General features: G+C 49.7%; 1 protein-coding gene across 2 annotated transcripts in view; it reads right to left on the reverse strand.

Annotated features, from left to right (window-relative positions):
* LOC105046429 (tRNA ligase 1) overlaps window positions 1-15,212 on the reverse strand; it is a 51,964-nt gene that overhangs the window by 28,176 nt on the left and 8,576 nt on the right. For both annotated transcript variants that reach the window (XM_010925010.4, XM_073259906.1), the window contains 5 exons: window positions 14,640-14,763; window positions 13,813-13,919; window positions 13,445-13,573; window positions 12,007-12,071; window positions 11,722-11,886 (listed from right to left, as the gene is read on the reverse strand). In XM_010925010.4, coding sequence (XP_010923312.1) covers window positions 11,722-11,886; window positions 12,007-12,071; window positions 13,445-13,573; window positions 13,813-13,919; window positions 14,640-14,763 — 590 coding nt within the window. The remainder of the gene's footprint in view (window positions 1-11,721; window positions 11,887-12,006; window positions 12,072-13,444; window positions 13,574-13,812; window positions 13,920-14,639; window positions 14,764-15,212) is intronic.

The following is a 15,212-nucleotide window of genomic DNA, read 5'->3' on the forward strand; positions in this document are numbered from 1 at the left end:
TTCAGCAAATCTGGCTCCTGCGAATTGCCGTCCATTATCAGTGATTAGGGTTCTAGACAAACCGAACCTGCATACGATTGATTTCCAGACGAAATCCTGCACTTTCGCCTCTGTGATTTTTGCTAGTGGCTCGGCCTCGACCCATTTGGTGAAGTAGTCGATTGCTACAAGGAGGAATTTCCTTTGACCAGACGCCATGGGAAAGGGACAAGAATATCCATCCCCCATTGCGCAAAAGACCATGGGGCACTCAAGGGTGTGAGCTCGGTAGCAGGTTGTCTCTGGACGTTGGCGTATCTCTGGTATCGATCACACCTTTTGACATATTCGATTGAATCACGATGCATTGTTGGCCAGTAGTACCCTTGGCGGAGAAGCTTGTGGGATAGAGACCTGGCACCCAAATGGCTTCCGCAAGCTCCCTCGTGTACTTCCCATAAAGCGTAGTCAGCTTCTGAGGGTCGGAGGCATCTCAAGAGAGGCAAGGAGTACGATCTTTTGTACAATTTGCCCTCATAAAGGATGTACCGGGAGGCTTGATTTCGGAGTTTCCGGGCCTCTTTCGCGTCCTGGGGGAGAATCCCATCTCTAAGGTAGGTTATTAGCGGGTCGACCCAGCTGGGCTCGTGGTCGATCTCCATTACGAGTCGCGGTTCTTCCGTACTCGGATGTTTTAAAACTTCAAAGAGGACGCCTTTTGGCAATTCGGCCGGAGCCAATGTCGCCAGTTTGGAGAGAAGATCGGCTCTGGTATTCTCCGACCTTGGAATTTGCCTGATGTCGAAATTGCCAAAGGCAGGGGTGAACTCCTTCACCTTCTCAAGATATTTGGCCATACTGTCCTCCCGCGCTTCAAAGCTCCCGTTGACTTGCCCTACCACAAGTTGGGAATCGCTGTGCACCCGGAGTTGACCTATTCCAAGCTCCTTAGCGATCCTCAATCCTGCGATCAGAGCTTCATATTTCGCTCCATTGTTTGTTGCGGGGAATTCGAAACGCAGAGCGTACTCCGCGACGACTCCCTCCGGGCTGGTCAAGATCAGGCCTGCACCCGCGCCTGCCATGTTGGAAGATCCGTCCACATGGAGGGTCCAAAAGCTATCGGAGGAACTGGCTTCTTCGTCGGGGGAGTTCGGTTGAGTCTTCAGGTCGTCAATTTTGCTTTGCTCAGGTTCGGCCTCCTCGGGGATGGTGCATTCTACTATGAAATCCGCCAATATTTGGCTTTTATCGCCGGTCTAGGTTTGTAGTTGATGTCGAATTCTGTGAGCTCGATTGCCCATTTCGCCATTCTCCCGGAGATATCAGCTCGGTGCAGAACCGCCTTGATCGGTTGGTCGGTGAGTAACGTCACCGTGTGCCCTTGAAAGTAAGGCCGGAGTCTCCGAGCTGCAATCAACAAAGCGTAGGTCAGTTTTTCTAATTTAGTATACCTGGTCTCGGCGTCCCTCAACACGCGACTGATGTAGTAGACCGGTCGTTGGACTTTCATTTCCTCTTTAACAAGGACAGCTGCAAGGGCTGTGGGAGAGACTGCCAGGTACAAAAATAATTCCTCCTTAGGCTCGGGCTTCGCCAGCAGCGGGGGCGAGCTAAGGTAGCTTTTCAATTCTTCGAATGCCTGTTGGCATTCAGAGGTCCAACAGAAGTTCTTCGGCTGCTTGAGGGTTTGAAAGAAGGGCAGACATCGTTCGGCCGACCTCGCGACAAAGCGATTAAGAGCCGCAACTCGTCCCGTGAGGCATTGAACCTCCTTGATCGACCTTGGGGCGGTCATATTTTGGATGGCGCGAATTTTCTCCGGATTGGCCTCGATCCCGCGCCCCGATACCATGAAGCCCAGGAACTTTCCTGAGGTTACCCCAAAGGCGCATTTGGTCGGGTTCAGCTTCATTCTATACTTTCGAAGAGCGCCAAAGGTCTGCTCAAGGTCGGCGACGTGATTTCCGGAAGACCTGCTTTTCACGAGCATATCGTCCACACAAACCTCCATGTTTCGGCCGATCTGCTCCTTGAAGATTTTGTTCACCAGTCGTTGATAGGTTGCGCCCGCGTTCTTGAGGCCGAACGGCATAACCCTGTAGCAGTAAAGGCCGCGATTAGTGATAAAAGCAGTCTTTTCTTCATCTTCCGATGCCATTCTAATCTGGTTATAGCCGGAGAATGCGTCCATAAAAGTAAGAAGCTCATGGCCAGAGGTAGCGTCCACCAGTTGGTCGATCCTGGAAAGGGGGTAACTGTCCTTTGGGCAAGCCTTATTCAGCTTTTTGAAGTCGATACACATCCTCCACTTGCCGTTTGCTTTCTTGACCAAGACAACATTGGAGATCCACTCAGGATAATTGACCTCCTTGATGAATCCGGCCTTGAGAAGTTTATCCACTTCCTCGGCTATTGCCTTCTGCCTCTCCGGGGCATGACTCCGGATTTTTTCTTTCGTTGGTCGATGTTTAGGGTCGACCGCCAGATGATGTTCCATGACTTCTGTGTCAATCCCCGGCATATCCGCCGGGACCCATGCGAAAACGTCCGCATTCCTTCGGAGGAAATCCACGAGATGCGTCCGCACCTCCTCCTCCAGGTTGGAGCCAATTAACACCACATGCTCCGCATTCCCATCATTCAAAGGAATTGGTATTAGGTCCTCGATCGGACCGCCCCTCTCTTCAGTGAGGTCATCGCGCGCATCCAACCCGTCGACTGGACAGAGGTCCGCTTGATCGCTTCTTTGTAGGGCAATATTGTAGCAGTACCTGGCCAGCGCTTGGTCTCCCCGGACTTCTCCGATCCCCTTGTCGGTGGGGAACTTCAATTTCAAATGGTAGGTTGAAACGACGGCTCTGAGGGCATTGAGGCCGGGTCGGCCAAGAATTGCATTGTAGGCGGATGGCGCCTTTACCACCAGGAAATTCACCAGGGCTCTGGACTGCATTGGATGATGACCCGCGGTCACAGTTATAGCTATCATTCCTTCCGTCGGAACGGCGTCACCAGTAAACCCTAACAAAGGGGAGCGAATCGGCCTTAGATGACCGCCAAAAGTGGCCATTCTCGAAAAGGCACTGTAGAATAAGATGTCGGCCGAACTTCCGTTGTCGACGAGAATGCGACGGACGTCATAATTTGCTATATTCAAGGAAACTACGACCGCGTCGTTATGAGGGAATTGGACTCCCTGGGCGTCTTCTTCAGTGAAAGCTATGGGCTCTTCAACTTTTTGCCGCTTGAGGAGTGCAGCTGACGTGCTGATTGTCCCCTGCCGGGATTCCCCCGAGATGACGTTGACGGAATCCGGCGAAGACTGGTCACCTGGCCACCCCTTATCGACGACCATAGCCGGAAGTAGTTGTGCAGAAACCTCGCGAGAGGGCATCGGATGGGGAAAAGAGGATTGGATGCCGGAAAAGATGGCCGGAAGCGGGTCCGTTGAGCGCTCCTTCAAGAACAAGGGTGCTGCGAAGACACAGGCCCCTTCCTCTAGCGCCAATCCTGTTGGTGCAAAAATCCGCTTGCGCCGGAGAAGCTGGAGTCGGGGAAGCCGCGGTCGCCGCCGGGACCTGCAAGGGAAGTCTAAACCGGAGGTGGGGTTGCTCCGGCAAGACCCTCCGACGCTCAAGTCAGTTCTCTGCCTCAACAAGAATGGAGTGCTCGAACGGAGAATTTAGCAGAGTTTTGAGATAAGGAAAAGGGAGCTTAAAGAATAACGTATCTGGGTCCCCCCTTTTATAGGCGGAGGAGGCAATGGATTGATGGCGACGTTTGTAACCGCCTGGTAGTGGGCCGCCCATGGTCAGGAGAATTGATTGCGAAAGATAGTGGGGTAGACCCGTGGCCATCGTCACAGCCCGCCACGTAGGGCCTGCTGCAGGTAGTGGAGCGGCGTCCGTTGCCGCTAGTTGTCAGCGAGTAGTGGGATCGTGCAGCACCTGCCGCAGGGAGCGGAGCAGCATCGTGGCCGTTGACACAGCCTGTCAGAGAGTAATGGGTCCGCCGCAGGGGGTGATGGAGCCGCACGGAATCCGCTACAGAAGTGGAACAGGATCATGGTTGTTATTGTGATCTGCCAAGGGACGCGGATCTGTTGATCGAGACTCGGTAGTGGTCGGAGTTCGGCCTTTGTAGGAGTCCGGGAGGAGTCCTCCTTTCGGTTGAGGTCGTGGGTGGAGTCCGCTCCAGCAGCTGATACTGAGGTCGGAGACTGAGGTCGGAGCTTGGCTCCCGTAGGAGTCCGGGTGGAACCCTCTCGGAGCCGAAGTTGCAGGTGGAACCTGCTCCCGTAGGAGTCCGGACGGAGTCGCCCTGTTGTTGATGACGGAGCCCGGTTCCCGTAGGAGTCCGGGCGGAGCCGCCCTGCTGTCGATGGTGGAGCCCGGCTCCCGTAGGAGTCCGGGCGGAGCGGTTCTGCTGTCGATGGCGGAGCCCGGCTTCCGTAGGAGTCCGGGCGAAGCCGTTCTGCTGTCGATGGTGGAGCCCGGCTCCCGTAGGAGTCCGGGCGGAGCGGTTCTGCTGTCGATGGTGGAGCCCGACTCCCGTAGGAGTCCGGGCGGAGCCGTTCTGCTGTCGATGGCGGAGCCCGGCTCCCGTAGGAGTCCGGGCGGAGCCGTTCTGCTGTCGATGGCGGAGCCCGTCTCCCGTAGGAGTCCGGGCGGAGTGGAGCCCGGCTCCCGTAGGAGTCCGGGCGGAGCGGTTCTGCTGTCGATGGCGGAGCCCGGCTCCCGTAGGAGTCCGGGCGGAGCCGTTCTGCTGTCGATGGCCGAGCCCGGCTCCCGTAGGAGTCCGGGCGGAGCCGTTCTGCTGTCGATGGCGGAGCCCGGTTCCCGTAGGAGTCCGGGCGGAGCCGTTCTGCTGAGGATTTCGGCTGCGGGTATTTTATACCCAACACCAGTCCCCCTACTTCCGAGTTTGAATTTCAAGCGAAGGAAGTACACAGAGAGAGATGTGCGCAGCCGGAATTGCCCCTTCGAACCTTGCGCACTGCCGCCCCTATTTAATGCGCGCACGTCAGAGTCCATTTTTCGGTGAAGGTGACTTGAAAAGTCTTTTCGGAACCCCCGTTGAAATGCGATCCCAAGCGTCGCTTTGCGGGAATTTGTGAGCGGTCAACCCTCGATGGCGGTGAAGGGATAAGCGCGCCACGTGGCACACATCAATTGGCCCAGGAATACCCGCCGCCATAACTGCGCCAGGATCCATCGGCTATTTAAACCCCTCAGTCCCTTCGTGGCTTCATTCTGGGCTGCTCTTTCATCTGAGAGTCCTGCTTCTCTCGCCCCAGTCCCTGTCTCCTTCCCTTACACCATGTTCTCTACTCGGGAGGCTGTTTTTGAGGGGATTTTTAGGGTTTGGAGGAAGGTGAGGAGGAGAATGGCGGCCGGTGAGAATCTCCGTCGCTCTAAAGGGAGCCCAAGGAAGAATTCCTTCAACAACAGGGGTTTAATAACGGGAGCTGTCGGTGAAGTTATTCTGCCTGCGAATCTCGGAGCAGCAAGGCGGGGTGATACCGGTCAAGAGGGCAGAATAGTCGTCATAAGCCATGACGGGATCCTTGACGCCGTCGGGGCCAAGAGACCAGAGGCGGTCGGCGTCGACGGTGGGGCAGTAGAACTTGTTGCGGGACGGTGGAAGTAACGCATGCCGACCTTGCCGGAGCGTCTCGGGTGGCGGCCGTCGTGGTGTATTCGGAGATGAGGCATATCTCTGGTGTCCCAACCGCTCCTGAAGTGGCTACGGTTCTTCTTGAAACAGTCTTCGCTACTGCCGCCGTTGCCCTCACCGCCTCCGGAGATCTATCCCACCCCTTTCCCGCTAAGGTTGGGACTTCGGGAACAGAACGAGGCGAGATGGGGCGAGAGCTGTTACACGCACTGGAGAATGCGACTGAGAAGGATAGAGACGGAGTTCGTAGCTCGGAGCGGCCTCCGGTTCGTCCTGTCCGAACTGTGCTCGCGATACTTGCGATGATGTGTATCTTCTTTTTTCCTGACCCATCGGGTCTTGTAACGTGTACTTCTGTTAAATGAAAAAGCAATTTCAGTACCTTGTTTGCATCTTGTGTTAAATAGTTGTCTGCCGAACTTCTTCATTTTCCTTTCCTTCTCTTTGCCTGTGTTACGTCGTTCCAGGGTCGTCGGCGACCTTTTCAGTTCATGTGGGGTCGTCATTCGCCGAGCTCCTTTTCGGCTTTTATGCCGTTCGGAGATACCCACTTGTCAGGTTTGCTTGGATTTTTCTCCGCCGAAGTCGGGGCTAAGTTCGGCTCCCTTGATAGTCCGAACGGAGAAGCACTCCGGAAGTTGGAGTAGCTCGGTTCTCGTAGAGTCGGGGCAAAGTTTTTCTGCAATCAAAGTCATAAATAAAGTCTGGCTTCCGTAGAAGTCCGGGTGGAGTTGTCCTGTAGCTGATGTTGGCGGTGGAGCCCGGCTCCCGTAGGAGTCCGGGTGAAGTCTGGGTGAAGTCTTTTTTGTTGTTGGAACCCGGCTCCCGTAGGAGTCCGGGTGGAGTCTTCTTTGGCGTAGAAACCCGGTTCCCGTAGGAGTCCGGGTGAAGCCTTCTTTACGGCGGAACCCGGCTCCCGTAGGAGTCCGGGTGGAGTCTTCTTGGCGTAGGAGCCCGGTTCTCGTAGGAGTCTGGGCCTTCCACTTAGCTCATGTCAGGACGAGGTTCTCCTCCTGTTCCTGACAGGGCAGTGGGGGCACATTAGGGCGTTGCAAGGCCTCTCCCCCCATCCGGTCTAAAAGAACCGGGCCTTCGACTTTGCTCAAGTTAGGGCGAGGTTCTCCTCCTGTCCCTAACAGGGCTGTGGGGGCACATATGGGCGTTGCAAGGCCTCTCCCCCATCCGGTCTAAAAGAACCGGGCCTTGCAACGCCCATATGTGGGGAGAAGGCCCGGTTCTTTTAGACCGGATGGGGGGAGAGGCCTTGCAACGCCCATATGTGCCCCCACAGCCCTGTTAGGGACAGGAGGAGAACCTCGCCCTAACTTGAGCAAAGTCGAAGGCCCGGTTCTTTTAGACCGGATGGGGGGAGAGGCCTTGCAACGCCCATATGTGCCCCCACAGCCCTGTTAGGGACAGGAGGAGAACCTCGCCCTAACTTGAGCAAAGTCAAAGGCCCGGTTCTTTTAGACCGGATGGGGGGAGAGCCTTGCAACGTCCTAATGTGGCCCCACTGCCCTGTCAGGAACAGGAGGAGAACCTCGTCCTGACATGAGCAAAGTGGAAGGCCCAGACTCCTACGAGAACCGGGCTCCTACGCCAAGAAGACTCCACCCGGACTCCTACGGGAGCCGGGTCCCGCCGTAAAGAAGGCTTCACCCGGACTCCTACGGGAGCCGGGTTTCTACGCCAAAGAAGACTCCACCCGGACTCCTACGGGAGCCGGGTTCCAACAACAAAAAAGACTTCACCCAGACTTCACCCGGACTCCTACGGGAGCCGGACTCCACCGCCAACATCAGCTACAGGACAACTCCACCCGGACTTCTACGGAAGCCAGACTTTATTTATGACTTTGATTGCAGAAAAACTTTGCCCCGACTCTACGAGAACCGAGCTACTCCAACTTCCGGAGTGCTTCTCCGTTCGGACTATCAAGGGAGCCGAACTTAGCCCCGACTTCGGCGGAGAAAAATCCAAGCAAACCTGACAAGTGGGTATCTCCGAACGGCATAAAAGCCGAAAAGGAGCTCGGCGAATGACGACCCCACATGAACTGAAAAGGTCGCCGACGACCCTGGAACGACGTAACACAGGCAAAGAGAAGGAAAGGAAAATGAAGAAGTTCGGCAGACAACTATTTAACACAAGATGCAAACAAGGTACTGAAATTGCTTTTTCATTTAACAGAAGTACACGTTACAAGACCCGGTGGGTCAGGAAAAAAGAAGATACACATCATCGCAAGTATCGCGAGCACGGTTCGGGCAGGACGAACCGGAGGCCGCTCCGAGCTACGAACTCCGTCTCTATCCTTCTCAGTCGCATTCTCCAGTGCGTGTAACAGCTCTCGCCCCATCTCGCCTCGTTCTGTTCCCGAAGTCCCAACCTTAGCGGGAAAGGGGTGGGATAGATCTCCGGAGGCGGTGAGGGCAACGGCGGCAGTAGCGAAGACCTGTTTCAAGAAGAACCGTAGCCACTTCAGGAGCGGTTAGGACACCAGAGATATGCCTAATCTCCGAATGCACCACGACGGCCGCCACCCGAGACGCTCCGGCAAGGTCGGCATGCGTTACTTCCACCGTCCCCGCAACAAGTTCTACTGCCCCACCGTCGACGCCGACCGCCTCTGGTCTCTCGGCCCCGACGGCGTCAAGGATCCCGTCATGGCTTATGACGACTATTCTGCCCTCTTGACCGGTATCACCCCGTCTTGCTGCTCTGAGATTCGCAGGCAGAATAACTTCACCGACAGCTCCCGTTATTAAACCCCTGTTGTTGAAGGAATTCTTCCTTGGGCTCCCTTTAGAGCGACGGAGATTCTCACCGGCCGCCATTCTCCTCCTCACCTTCCTCCAAACCCTAAAAATCCCCTCAAAAACAGCCTCCCGAGTAGAGAACATGGTGTAAGGGAAGGAGACAGGGACTGGAGCGAGAGAAGCAGGACTCTCAGATGAAAGAACAGCGCCAGAATGAAGCCACGAAGGGACTGAGGGGTTTAAATAGCCGACGGATCCTGGCGCAGTTATGGCGGCGGGTATTCCTGGGCCAACTGATGTGTGCCACGTGGCGCGCTTATCCCCTTCACCGCCATCGAGGGTTGACCGCTCACAAATTCCCGCAAAGCGACGCTTGGGATCGCGTTTCAACGGGGGTTCCGAAAAGACTTTTCAAGTCACCTTCACCGAAAAACGGACTCTGACGTGCGCGCATTAAATAGGGGCGGCAGTGCGCAAGGTTCGAAGGGGCAATTCCGGCTGCGCACATCTCTCTCTGTGTACTTCCTTCGCTTGAAATTCAAACTCGGAAGTAAGGGGACTGGTGTTGGGTATAAAATACCCGCAGCCGAAATCCTCAGCAGAACGGCTCCGCCCGGACTCCTACGGGAACCGGGCTCCGCCATCGACAGCAGAACGGCTCCGCCCGGACTCCTACGGGAGCCGGGCTCGGCCATCGACAGCAGAACGGCTCCGCCCGGACTCCTACAGGAGCCGGGCTCCACTCCGCCGGACTCCTACGGGAGCCGGGCTCCGCCATCGACAGCAGAACGGCTCCGCCCGGACTCCTACGGGAGCCGGGCTCCGCCATCGACAGCAGAACCGCTCCGCCCGGACTCCTACGGGAGCCGGGCTCCACCATCGACAGCAGAACGGCTCCGCCCGGACTCCTACGGAAACCGGGCTCCGCCATCGACAGCAGAACCGCTCCGTCCGGACTCCTACGGGAGCCGGGCTCCACCATCGACAGCAGGGCGGCTCCGCTCGGACTCCTACGGGAACCGGGCTCCGTCATCAACAACAGGGCGACTCCGTCCGGACTCCTACGGGAGCCAGGTTCCACCTGCAACTTCGGCTCCGAGAGGGTTCCACCCGAACTCTTACGGGAGCCAAGCTCCGACCTCAGTCTCCGACCTCAGTATCAGCTGCTGGAGCCGGACTCCACCCACGACCTCAACCGAAAGGAGGACTCCTCCCGGACTCCTACAAAGGCCGAACTCCGACCACTACCGAGTCTCGATCAACAGATCCGCGTCCCTTGGCAGATCACAATAACAACCATGATCCTGTTCCACTTCCTGTAGCGGATTCCGTGCGGCTCCATCACCCCCTGCGGCGGACCCATTACTCTCTGACAGGCTGTGTCAACGGCCACGATGCTGCTCCGCTCCCTGCGGCAGGTGCTGCACGATCCCACTACTCGCTGACAACTAGCGGCAACGGACGCCGCTCCACTACCTGCAGCAGGCCCTACGTGGCGGGCTGTGACGATGGCCACGGGTCTACCCCACTATCTTTCGCAATCAATTCCCCTGACCATGGGCGGCCCACTACCAGGCGGTTACAAACGTCGCCATCAATCCATTGCCTCCTCCGCCTATAAAAGGGGGGATCCAGATACGTTATTCTTTAAGCTCCCTTTTCCTTATCTCAAAACTCTGCTAAATTCTCCGTTCGAGCACTCCATTCTTGTTGAGGCAGAGAACTGACTTGAGCGTCGGAGGGTCTTGCCGGAGCAACCCCACCTCCGGTTTAGACTTCCCTTGCAGGTCCCGGCGGCGACCGCGGCTTCCCCGACTCCAGCTTCTCCGGCGCAAGCGGATTTTTGCACCAACAAGTATCATGTCAAATCTATGATGGAAAAATTGACTTTCATGAAAAAACATATTCAATCCAAGGAATTGAACTCTTATAGTCTTATATATTTTTAATTGTTGGCGTGCCCCTTTTTAAAAGTGAAACTCTTAGATGTAGAAATCAATCTTTCTCTGTTGAAATGTACTTGGTTGTAAGGATCAAGGTGAAGCCGGAGCGCCTAGGATGCACGTGATGCCACAAAGGTCATAAGTCCGAACCGCATGGGTTGTGGGTCCTATATGCACGGGTCAACTAGTTTTTGATGATTAGTTGTTTTCCTAGCTCAGTTAGAAAAGTTTGATGTTAGTTTTGATTTTTGTGTACTTTCATTTTGAGAACTGTTGATGTTATTAGGAAAGTTAGTGATTAGGATTCTTCGAGTTAAAATAGGACTTGGAAACCCACATTGGAAGATTGACGAAAAGAGTCTCCTTGTACTACTTGCAAATACCCCCATTGGGCTTCTCTTGTAATCATAATTGAGTTATTGACTAGTGATAATTCCCCCATAGAATTGTTATTGCCTTCTCTCTATTCATTCTTTCTTCTCTATTTTGGTGGATTCCTAGGGTTAGCAAGTGAGCATGTGTGAGCGGTACACTTGGATTGGCCGGCCAAGATGGTGCTTTTGGCATTGGAAGAGAGTGACTCACCCTTGCTCTTCTTCCAATTACCATCCACCCCTGTTGAGAGCCTATTGGCTTGCGACCACCGCTGCGTTTAGGTTCCAACCCCTTGCATCATTCGTATAGTAGTAAGGTTTCTACCTCGCCATGATTGGTTGCATCGACATAACCATCGTCCTTTGAGTTTTCAATTCAAATTTAACACCTCTCTGGCATCACAAGGTATCATTGATTAAACATGGAGAACATCTAGCTCTCAAAGAGGTGCCCCACTAGCACAAATGCACCAAATTCTTGATCAAGATAGTATTTGACACATACAAGTCTAATTGAGAAGTAAAGAGATGAGCCTTGTAAATTATGCCATTCAAGCTCATGGAACAGAACAACCCTACTTAATTGCCCTAAACTTCTAAAAGACAGAAGAGAGAAAACTTTGAAATAGGGAATAATTCCAAATTTAAAGGAAAAATATAATCAAATAACCAATTCATTTAATTTTCATGCAAACTTTCCAATTTTTTATTAGGCTAGAAGATATAATTATTATAAAAAATATTTTGCAAACTTCCATGAATTCATAGAAGTTATGTTAATTAATACATATGTAGAAATTAAGAAGTACCAAGAGTAGTTTACTGCAAAATTAATAACCACAATCACATTGTTGAATTAGACAATCAATTCTTATGTTGCAGGCAATTATCCAGCCATAAAAGGTTTCTCGGTTCTAGTTAAGAAAATCTAGATGCTGCAAAGCTAAATTGACAATATAAAGAACAAATGAGGTAATTAATGAGGCCTACCTGCAACTTGACAGTTGCATAATCTGCAGGATGAGCTTGTAAAAATTTTGAAAGGACTGACCGATCAGCATTTCGAGAATGGACACCAACATCACCATTTCCAAACCAATCAGAGTAGTCTGGACACATAGAAGTTCCAGCACTCTCGAGAAGCGCTTTGATTTGCTACAGAAATAATATTAATGTCACAAACATGTTGAAACATTGAAAGTTAGTGGAAGCTAAAAGTCAGATTGTGAAAGAGGCAGCATCCAGTAGGAGAAACGAGGAAGAGAAGGAGAAAACCTGCTTTTCATCTGACCTATTAGCAGCACACACTTCACGCAAACTTGGTCCTAAATCAAGGCCAGCTGCACCCCAAGGCAAGATTTGTTACTTCTTACTTATGAATGAAAAAGTTAGCATATTGAATCAAAAAGTTGCATGACGCGATCCTAACCAAACATGCGTATATGCACCTAATATAATAATAAAAAAAGGCATAATTAAAATTCCCAGTTCTAAAATAATAGCAGCTATGAGACTTCAAAAACAAGTTTCCTAATCATTTCTTCCCAGGCAATAAAAAACTGTTTTTACTTTTTACAAAGTTGCTGTTTGTGGGTTTAGCAAGGTTCTCATAATGAGATCCAAAAATAAGATAGGCAATGTGAATTATCATGTTACAGGTATATGACATGTTTCTTGATGAGAAACAAGGAAAGAAGAAAGCTGCAATTCATTTCAGAAATAAAGTCTTTAATGGCAGATGATCTGGAAGCAAATTGTATGTTCTTTATTGTAACAAAATGATGCAAGTTTCTTTAAAGATTTAGGACTTGTTGATCTTGCCACTCTGGAGGTAGAGCTCTAGCATTTTTTTTGATCTCTCAAAAGAGAAGGCCAAACAACAGACCAAAAGCCATGAATGTGTATTACCATGACACTCAAAGTCCTAGCCCTTATGCAGCCCTTTAAACTAAGCAATGCCACGCATGTAATACTTGTACATGCCAAAACAGTATAATCTGCTCCAATTTTCTCAAACAAACACAGACCCACATCCACCAAAAATCTCCTTTTTCAAACAAAATCCCAAAGTGAAAAAATCTATAAGATCAAAATGGACTGCAAGCAGCACAGAGGGGCAATAACTCAAGGATCAGCATAACATGGTTACAGCCACATTTTGCTGCACAAAGCACACAAGATAACATCTGTAACATGATTAAGTATTTCACATAACATCTGTAACATGATTAAGTATTTCACAGTAGGGCAGCAACAATCCCTACAAGAAGGGATCTCAAGATATAATAAGGATCGAAAAAAGAGAAAAATGAGATCATAGAAAAGTCTATCAGGACAGTGTGAAAAGACATGAAAACTTCCCATTTCGGATGGCCCAAGCTAGGATTGGCAACATATCTTAACATAATCCTGAGTAGATGAAGAAAGTCTTTCGGTAATGGGTATCTAGTCCAGAAAATTGGCAATATTGGTCCGGTCTATGCTGCTAATTGGATGTCTTACTGCCCCAATGTTGCAGTATGAATATGTACCAATGTCAGTTTGTTTCCATCTACTTCTATGACTCTACTGTTCCATTCAATTATCCTAGCTTTACACTGTCTTCTTAGTTTTATTCCTCACTTGTACCATTCAAACATTATGATTCCAACATAAAACAAAAAAATAAATTTAGAAAGAAAAGTTATGTAAGAATCTAAAACTTAATGGCTACCTCCATCAAATGGCGGTGGAGAGAACTCCTTTAAGACTTTATCCATATGTTTTGAGCTATCATGGCTAACAATACGAGCAACTAAACCTTCCAAAATTTCACCTTGTACCTTTACATGATCTTTTGACCCTGCAAGTCAACCAATAAAAAGCTTCAGTTGTCATAGAACTTCTAAAAGATCAAAGAAGCACCATCAGCTTCCAAGAAAACAAAATAGGTTCAAAACAGGGTTCTGATTTTAATATTTTAGACGTTCATCAACTGCAAATAAGCACATCAATGTCAATATCAAACTAGAATAATCAAAACTAACTGAAGAAATATTTCTTAAATTAATACTTTGTAAAGCAAGTTTCAATTATGATTACCAGGTACAGATATATCAGCAACTTCATCAAGGGCTTTACATACAGGTGTTGCAGTTCCTTCTTCACATAGTGCATCATATGCAGCAAAAAAGGAAGTCACAGATTTCCTTGAGTAACAAAAGAAAGTCATTAAGGAAAAAAGGATTTCTTTCATGATCCATTTAAAAAATATGCAGACAAACTCAACCAAATAAAGCTAATTTTCCAGCATAATGAGTTGGCTGATATTCGGAATTTGAGATGAAAAAAATGGAAAACAAAAAATAGACTATGGCCCTGAGTTAAAAGAAATTTATCACCAACGTAACATTCAAGCGCCTAAAACTGATATCTTATTACCATTTGTAGTAATTAGTGAGGACAACCTCGTTACAGATTATACTTTTTAATGTGGAATAATGAGCAAACTATTGATGAAATGTCACTGATTATTATATCCAGAACCTAATTTATCATGCTGGGGAATATATTGTGAAGAAGAAATAAATTAAATATTATAAACACAAACAATACAACTCTCCCATATAAATGGGATCAACATGATGGCCAAACCATACAGCTCTAATGTTGATTTACAATTCCCAGTTATCTGTTTTTGTTTCTCAATTATATTTATTGAGCTACTTCTAGAAATGGTATTCAGAAAGTACATGGTTAGTCTGTCAATTCCACCAGGAAAGTGGCATATCAAAACCAACATATTTCAGTGGGACAAGGTCAAATTTCAAAATATCTCCTGCAAAGATGTCTAAAAAAGGTAAACCCTCATCATCGTACATTTGATAGCTATAAGACAGTGAAATAGCCAGAAAAACCCAGATCTTCACCTTGTTGAGAACAGCCAAACATGGTTTGTTGGTAGCCGCCACTCCCTGCAGAATGCAATTAACTCAGGAGTAGAGTAAAATTTTGGCTTGCCATTGCCCAATTCTGTTACAGCTGTCACCACGGCTGCCCAAAAGTAACAAGAACAAGATTATCGAGAGATCACTAAAAGAAAGAATCTGATAAAGAGTTTGCAGAAAATAAACAAAGAGACTCCATCGGAACAAAGGCATCAAGAAATAGCATGATCTAAAATAGTTACAAAAAAGTGAAGTGAAACGAAGAGCTTACATAAACACAAACAAAGACCATCAACATGCCGCAGTCATGAAATCAAGAAAAACAGAAAAATAAATCCTTCCATAGAAAGTAAGGATGAAGAATTGCTGCAACAATTCCAGTCAACAGACAGCGCTTGTGCATGCACTGTTAACTCACAATCTCACACATACGGGCACCAAAAGATGGCTAGGTCTCTTAAGAGATCCACAACATTTAGACTATGATATTTCCTTTTGTCGATTTTTTTCAAGTAGAGACCATTTTTAACTATTTAGATCCCTACAGTATCGCAT

This window comes from Elaeis guineensis, chromosome 6 (genome assembly GCF_000442705.2).
Source record: "Elaeis guineensis isolate ETL-2024a chromosome 6, EG11, whole genome shotgun sequence".
Lineage (NCBI taxonomy): Eukaryota > Viridiplantae > Streptophyta > Magnoliopsida > Arecales > Arecaceae > Elaeis > Elaeis guineensis.